This window comes from Oryza brachyantha, chromosome 4, assembly GCF_000231095.2.
Source record: "Oryza brachyantha chromosome 4, ObraRS2, whole genome shotgun sequence".
Classification (NCBI taxonomy): Eukaryota; Viridiplantae; Streptophyta; class Magnoliopsida; order Poales; family Poaceae; genus Oryza; species Oryza brachyantha.
The window spans coordinates 16,714,508-16,723,423 of NC_023166.2; the positions used below are offsets into that span (position 1 = coordinate 16,714,508).

An 8,916-nucleotide genomic window follows, 5' to 3' on the forward strand; every position below is an offset into this window, starting at 1 on the left:
ACACTTATATTCCTGTCAGAATCCTATGTTTTTTTTATTCCTCCGTTTTTTCATTCTTGTTATTCAAAGGACCTTAATCCATGGATCCTACTGCTACTTCCTACCAGCCAAACGGCACATCCGCACATAGGGTTAACACATTGAGTCATTTACTGTGGACGGTTCGCAGAAGCATTTCATGTGCTAGAACTTTATTGTGCCTACTATCAATAGCAGTGACGCTACAGTGGTACTGAAAGAAAACTGCTCCCGACAGCGATGCCATCTACTCCGAGCGAAGATGTTAATGCAGCAGGTACGTTTTAGATGGAATGTGAATACCGTACGACGATTACGGTTAATCTGAGACGGGTGAAGCCGTGAAGCGTGTTATTGCGAAAGCCCTGAGGCGCCCCTCTCCATGAGTTTGTGAAGAAAGACAAGACATGGCCTCATTATCAGGGGGGCGCCGTCAAATTATTGGGTAGACTTCTGATTGGACAGTGTACCACACAGTTCAAACTGCCAGTTTGCCACATGAACATAGGGACAGAACACGACCAGAGTGTCTATGATTGATGGGTTATCTGACTGCAAGTTAATCCTCCGTGGCTTCACGTTTTAGCGTGCTCTTAATCTTATTCCTGTGACACGGCCGAGCTAGCATCCGCATCCCCCTCTGATTAAGGTCACCTTCCTACCGATCGATGCTCAGTTACAGAGCTCACCATGATTTGGAGCAGTGATGCAGAGCAGCCAATCCTCTGCAGTTGCGACGCGCACATACGAGACATCTACTAATAATGACCTCCTAAGATGGGCCATCGATCTTTCCACGATGCACATGTCTGTGCCAGGCCGACAGATCTCAGCTGCTCGACTTCAGATATTTCGGCAACGTTACAAAGCACAACATCTCGAACCAATATTGATTAGTTACCGGGCTAAGCCTGAAACGCGCACTTGGTATGAAAAAGCAGCAACATCATGTACTCCTATTGGTTTCCAGACAAAGCGTGACACACGTAAGCCGAACGCTTGGATTGTATCTGTTGGAGCAAAGCCGTATCTATCACATGGTATTCCCATGACCGTAAGCAAACAAATTCCCATGGACCATGGACCCTGGCGCAGACGCGCACACATCACTTGATTCTGATTTATGAACGCTTTGTTGTCATCCGTCGAGCAAATCACGGGCGCGGGCGCAAAGCGTCGCCGTCCCGCGCACGACACCACCGAGACGCCCCCGATAAGAAAGGCATCCGAAGACGAGCTCTCTCCCTCCCGACCTTCCTGACGGGTGGTGATCGGCTCGGAACTCGTGTACTTGCGGTTTTACCGTGGCGTGAGCGAGAAAGAGGACGGCAAGTAAACCGAGGCCCGTCGGTTTTGGGACGGCCACGTATGGTGCCGATGGCCTCTTCTCCGTGCTCCAGCTCAGGGGCACGTGAGGGTGTTCAGCGTGTTCTAGTGCCACCGTACTAGCGCTTCAGGATTTCATGAACACCAAGAAAAACAACGTACTATAAATGAATTGAGGGTGTTCATACCGTTCGACGCGCTTCGACCCGCCTTGTCATCGTCCAGGCGGCTGCAGCCTGCAGACGATGGCGACTAGAGAGACATCAGAAGTTACTGCGGCAGCTAGTGACCGTTATAATAAAAGGACACACTGCGATACGGCGGGTACGGATACACAGTTTTTACCGCGTTGCTACGCCTCAGATCTGACCTCCTGCTATCAATAGACTTCCCTGTGTCTGTAATGGTAATGGCCATGATGCATCGGTGCCACACCCACGTCTGCCAACTGCATCGCACGTTCACGCTCATGGATCGGCTTGGTATGGAGGGGGCCCTGCAAGCTGCAATTGCGTCGTGGATCCATCCTCGTCCTTCGCTTGTGCGATTGCAGGCAGCCAAGCTCAGCTCCTCCCATCCCAGTACCCAGACAGAATCGTCGACCCAGACCGAGAATTGAAGGCGCCACCGGAGAACGCACCCGTAGAATGCTGCCCATCAATGAGCACTGCTCAACGCCGTCAATGAACCCACTCGCCACGAGCGTACGCCCGCACGTAGGTCGAACAGCGATCCCTCGGTCGAACCGCGACCCCGGGCAGGTGTAGGTATGCGCGAGTGCGCGACGTTTGAGTTGGAGATTTGAAAGGCCCAATGCAGAGATGGTCCACACTGCGGCACTATCATATATTGGCCCAATAGTGATGCCCTGATATAGTGTTCTTTTGGTCGTTGAGCTGTTACTGGACCACTCCAAAGCCCGTGGGCTTTGCTTTGTCCTTCATTTCCTTCCAGTTTTTTATAGTACTTCTAAATGGTGTGATTTATATAGGCGACAACTTTAGCTCAATTCTGAGATTGTTCTCTGTAAGCTCTTAAAGCTATATTTGTAGCTTTGGTAAGGGGTCACCTTACCCTATTCGTTCAAAGATAGTCCAATATGTCTCGAGAGCATGTTGAGATGATATGGCTTAGGAGCATATGCGATAATATGCCTCAGATGTATGTGCTGAGATAGGGGAGTTGCATAAGTGTCTTCACGCCTCAATAACAGAATAACAGGACCGCTCAAGGGAAGACTCGAACGAGACGGGATGAAGCATACCGCCTACGGCTCTCGAGCATATTCCTACAAAATGTTTGAGGACCAGCACTTAAGTGCTAAGGACATGTGGCAAAGTGGTCCCAAAAGGCTAGAGACATTATGCTAATACCCTTGTGTTCTATTAGGTCAGTCTCAATGCATGTTTTATGGTAGTGTCATGCACATTAAATAGGGTGTCACATCAGCAAAATTACTGACTTGGCAGGGTCATTAAATAAGAGAGTTTCATGAGATGAGAGAGGAGTTTCATCCCCATAAAACTCATCTGTCTCGGTTAACTAATTTACAGTCATGTTAACTATGTCATAAAACTATGCATAGAGACTGACCTTAGAAACCTCTTCAGGATATTCTGTTAATTGTACACAGAGACTCCGAGGCTATAAAAGCCCATACCCCATACTCTGTAAAATTCAAGGTAAATGAAATATACAGTGTCGGAGTATTTGAGTATTCTCTACACTTAAGTTCATTCCATATGTGTGACTAGTATTCGACTCTGTTGCATATACACTCGTGTTTGTGACGTAAAGTCATAGCAATTTGTGTGCTTTTTAGCCTTTCAGTTTTCTATAGTACATCTAAATTGGTAGTGCCAAAATGTCACCATATTTTTTTCAGATTGCTTATGATTATGTACAAAAATTTGAATTTTTTGGAGTTAATTTTAGGGGGTTTTCATCGAAGTTTATTTTATAGCACTGGTTTTTAAATTGCTACGGGGGGTTTTCATCGAAGTTCATAATTCATAGACTATTTTTTTGTTTGCAAATATGTCATATTAGATTTTAGCACTACCGATAAATTGATGGCGTAGAGAAGCAAACATACCCTGAATCTTAAGTACTCAATTAAACAACACTACGGGGGGCAACTAGCCAGGGATTTTGGACTTTATGCCATCTTCCTCAATGGCGAGTTCCCAAATGCCATTCTCCCAAATAACTTCGTTAGTTTGTCCCTAGACCTCATAGAATCCTAGATACTATGTCATTCTGCTACCATTTTGATGCCACATCAGCAGCATGTCACCTAGGTGATGTGACACCAAGCAATCAAATGGCATTGCTATTTCTGGTAGCTCACTCCAAATTGAACGCCCAAAACAAACAATAGGCCAGTCCAAACCATGAGAAATTGACATATCAAATATATAAATATAATTATTTCAGATCATCACAGAATAGGTGCAGATATTTTTTAACAAATAATCATAGAATAGAGGCTAATATTTTTTTCTAGCAAGCATAAATCAATCGGACAATTTGAAAAAAATCAATCGGACAATTTCATCAAAACGAGAAAAGATCAAATTGATCGGACAGGTCTACAAGTACACTTGCCAACAAATTTGATCGGACAATTTGATCAATCAATCGCTCGGTGAAAAATTAATCAGACAGATCCGGTTTATAGCAATAAAAAGGATGGATTGGATTTTTTTAATCTGGATCATACTGGAGGTTTTTTTTAGGAGAAATTGGATAAAAAAGAACGTGAATTTTTGGAATAGAAAAAAGAAAAGATAATGATCGATTTTTTGATCGGACAGACGAAGAAAAATAAGAGATAAAAAAAAGATGATAACTTTTTGGAATCAGACAAGGAAAGGAAAAGAAAAGAAGGTACTGGCGTTGATGTTGTTCGATACCTATAAGGATATTACAAGATTAAACTAAAAAATTTCCCATATGCCTAAAAATATTTAACTTATTTTATAAGTAAATGATATGTTATTTGAAACAGGTTATGAACAACAAATAAGTAATATATATGAAAGATATGTGATTGAAGAAGATGGAGGAAAGAAGAAATATTATACCAAAAATTTTATACAACTTTAAACTACCGTGGTATTATTCTTATATACAAGAGAAGACTGCAAGGGGGCGGTGGAATAAGACGGGGAAAAACTGGGAGCCGTTGTTGCTCGCTTTTTCTCCACACGTGCTAGGGGCAAGACGAAGATTTCGTCATCGGGATGTCACGTGCATAGCTAATATGGCGTCAAAACGATAGCAGGGTGGCATAGAATCCACAATTTCATAGGGTCCAATGACAAATTAGCGAAGCGAAGTTATTCGAAAGAATGGCACTTGAAAACTCGGCATCAAGGAAGATGCCATAAAGCCCAAAGTCCCAACTAGCCAAGTCAAATACACCCCAACTACCCAATATTTTCGTTCTTGACCAAGTTTTCCGCGTAGCGACAAGAAATCAGGAAAAAAGAAATCAAATCGTAGGCCAAGTACCACAAGCTATATTTCTCCTTGACCCATACACAAATACTGCTACTAATTTTCAACAACGTACAGTATCAACTACTAGGAATCAGAAAAAATAATATAACGTTATAAACGGTAGGCAAAGGGCGCGATCAATTGCCCGCCTCGCTCAAGTCTCAACCGGGATAAGACACGGTGTGCTGCTAGCTGCCCACGACCCACAGCCATGGAGCCGCCACTGAGCCATCCGTCGGCGGCGGCGATGGTCGCCTTGTCGCTGCTCCTCGTGGCGCTTTACTGCCTTGCGCGCCGCGTCCTGCTCGGCAAGAAACGGAAGTACCCGCCCGTGGCCGGCACCGTGTTCCACCAGCTGCTCAACTTCGGCCGCTTCGTGGAGTACCAGACGGATCTCTCCCGCAGGTACCGCACCTTCCGCATGCTCACCCCGACCTGCAACTACGTCTACACCGTCGAGCCGGCCAATGTCGAGCACATCCTCAAGACCAACTTCGCCAACTACGGCAAGGGGCCGATGACCCACGAGGTCATGGAGGACCTCCTCGGCGACGGGATCTTCAACGTGGACGGCGGCATGTGGCGGCAGCAGCGCAAGGTCGCGAGCCTCGAGTTCTCCACCCGGGTGCTGCGCGACTACAGCAGCGCCGTGTTCGGCGACACGGCCGCCGAGCTCGCCGGGATCTTGGAGCGTGGGGCGGCGGGCGGGGAGAGGTTGGACATGCAGGACCTGCTGATGCGGGCAACGCTGGACTCTTTCTTCAGGGTCGGGTTCGGGGTCAACCTGGGCGTGCTGTCCGGATCCAGCAAGGAAGGCGCGGCGTTCGCCAGGGCATTCGACGACGCGAGCGAGCAGGTGCTGTTCCGATTCTTCGACCTGCTCTGGAAGGTCAAGAGGTTCCTCAACATCTCGTCGGAGGCATCCATGAAGAAGTCGATCAGCACCATCAACGACTTCGTGTACGCCGTCATCGACAGGAAGATCGACCAGATGAGCAGAGAGCAACAAGAATTCGTAAGCTTAACCTCCCTTGCATGCAGGTTTTGCTTAATTTGCTCGAGCCTGAGGCCCTTGATGCAAGGGCCTGCAGATCTGCAGCGCCAATTTCTGACATTTTGTGAGCCGCCGTTCACCGTTGGGTTGGCAGGCCAAGAAAGAGGACATACTATCGAGGTTTCTGCTCGAGAGGGAGAGGGATCCCAGCTGCTTCGACAACAAGTACATCAGGGACATCATACTCAACTTCGTGATCGCCGGCCGCGACACGACGGCGGGGACTCTGTCATGGTTCCTCTACGCGCTCTGCAAGAACCAGCGTGTCCAGCAAAAAATCGCCAGAGAAGTGCGCGAGGCAACCACCAGCGACCGCGACGTCGGAGTCCAAGACTTCACTGCATTCCTGACAGAAGACGCCATCAGCAAGATGCAGTACCTACACGCAGCGTTGACGGAAACGCTCCGGCTGTACCCGGGCGTGCCCATCGTGAGCTCCACTACCAAGCTACACTTCGCTACTGTCGTTTTCTTGTGAGAGGAACTGTACCGTATTTATGTGGCTGCTTCTGCGTAGGATGTCAAGTACTGCTTCTCGGATGACACGTTGCCGGACGGGCACGCAGTGAAGAAAGGGGACATGGTGAACTACCAGCCGTACCCCATGGGCAGGATGGAGTTCCTGTGGGGCGACGACGCCGGGGAGTTCAGGCCGGAGCGGTGGCTCGACGACAGCGGCGTGTTCGTCCCCGAGAGCCCCTTCAAGTTCACGGCGTTCCAGGTGAATTCAGCTTCCTTGGTGCACTACTACTGTCGCTGACAATATACAGCACCATTCACGAGCTCTGAATCTTGTTCGATGGACAGGCGGGGCCACGAATCTGCTTGGGAAAGGAGTTCGCGTACAGGCAGATGAAGATCGTTTCGGCCGTTCTGCTCTACTTCTTCAGATTTGAGATGTGGGATGACAACGCCACCGTGGGTTATAGGCCTATGCTGACTCTCAAAATGGATGGCCCGCTCTATCTCCGTGTATTGGCCCGGTAAAACTTTACATATAATCATCGAAACCCAAGATCGCCGGCCTGTTTAATCCAGTTTGATGAGGATCGTTTATGGTCATCGGGAGATATAATATCGCCAAACCTGAAGATATATTTGTGATAACAAATAAAAAGACCCTCTTTAACACCGGCGTATTTCAAGACACATAATTTAGGATTAGAAATGCACAGAAGTGTACTGAAAATATTGAAGCAAAACGATTTTTTTTAGATAACGGAAAGTTTTTCATTAAAAAGTGAAATTCCATCCAGCCTCTGCTTTTATCATTATGCACAGTGTAAAGAAAAAGAGAGGAAACAAAATTAAGAACGACAAAAACATATTAGCTTGTCTTGCAGCAACTTAGTTACGTATAGCCGAACAAATACAAAGAGTTAGGTACATACCCAAGAAAAAAATTGAAAGTTTATCTTCTTTCTTCCATTTTACATTAATATATATATATATGAAAATATGAATTATGTAAAAACACATGTATCACGAGGTAGAGATGCACCACCATTTCTGTCCTGCTTGGATGAGGAGCAATACTGCTATGCCACTTAGGGCATGCATAGTGCTCCGACATGACTTGTAGCTCTAACCCACCACATCGGAGCCGGCATGCCACTCGTCATGACCGTGCTCCTACAGAGGCACACACAGTTTGTAGAGGCCATGGGCAGCTTTATCTAAAAGTGGGAAAGAGGAGAGAAAGGTGACGGAGAAAGGAGGAAAGGGAGGACAGAAAGGCGAGGTCGCTCGCCACCCACCTCTCGCCGAGGTCGCCCACCGACCACCACATGTGCAAGTTACCCGCCGCCCCCGAGATTTGCTGTGAGGACGCGACCGCCGCCAGCTCCGCCAAGGTGACACACTGCCTCCAAACTCCTTTGTAGGTATGGGCCACCGTCAAGCTAGGGACGCACCACCGCCAAGCTCCGCTGCCTGGGCAGTCAGGAGTGACCGGGGAGATTGAGAGGGTGGGGACAAGGAAAGGAGTAAAAAAAAGAGAAAAGTTCTCGTGGGATCCAAACACCATGCACTTTAAGTGAAATATTCTATTAGCTTCGTTTTACGTGACATGTCATGTGTATATTTTAACAAATTCTCTTCTCACATGTATACTAATACAATACAATACGAATAGAAAAAATGTATATTTCAAAAATTCCAAACCTCAAAACAATGCTTTAAAGAAATCGCCTATGTCATTCGAACGTTGAATTCATCAAATGATTGGAGAACGCGGGTATGGATTGTCGCGTGCAATTTAGGATTTGAGGAGTATTCCATACTTGTCTAGCACAATTCTCTAGTTGATTTGTTGTCTTTTTCCCTTCGCGGTCGTCGGCTTGATCCACCAGTAGCCCAAAAGTGCGTACGCTTGTTTTGGGATTTAGACTGACAAATGAAATGAGGCAACTTGAGCTCCGGTAATTCGACCGGCCGAGCCCATGTTTACGGCATACCAAGATTTCATACCAAGCGGATTATTTACGTACTAGACATTAGTACACGAATTCGGATTAGGAACCGAGGATCGCCAACTAGGCTGGGCCTTGGATCCTCTCTCATTTTTTGGCGATTAGCTTAGGCCTTGAATCTGCCAATATTATTTTATAGTACATGACACGCTGTAAGCACAGTGATGGATTCCGTGTATGAGCAGGAGTAGGACTACATTCTAGTAGAATCATTGTTCGGTTGCTGCAAAACTCTAACACAACGTTTATGCAAGCTGGTTGGCACACGAATCACTGCCAAACGTACCTATTTTTGGTTCAGAAGTTTATAACTCAAAATAATACTTCGTACAATAAAAAATATTTATTATTTAAGATAATATTTACTCAAACTTCTAAAATCTCAACCATTGATAATTTCTTAAATACTTGTTTAAATACAAGATAAATTATATTCTTCTTGAAAAAATTAGTATCATAAACTTATTATATATTATAAACTAGCATGCTGGCCCGCGCGGATTGCGCGGCTAGCATTATTATAAAAATTTTCTCAGAAAATAA

General features: G+C 46.2%; 1 protein-coding gene across 1 annotated transcript; it reads left to right on the top strand.

Moving 5' to 3' along the window:
* Positions 1–4,996: 4,996 nt before the first annotated feature.
* LOC102706836 (cytochrome P450 704C1-like) lies at positions 4,997–7,293 on the top strand. The gene is made up of 4 exons (XM_006652607.3): positions 4,997–5,863; positions 5,997–6,332; positions 6,420–6,623; positions 6,710–7,293. The coding sequence occupies exons 1-4, from the start codon at positions 5,060–5,062 to the stop codon at positions 6,887–6,889; spliced, it is 1,524 nt and encodes a 507-aa protein (XP_006652670.1). The 5' UTR covers positions 4,997–5,059; the 3' UTR covers positions 6,890–7,293.
* The last annotated feature ends 1,623 nt before the right edge of the window (positions 7,294–8,916 follow it).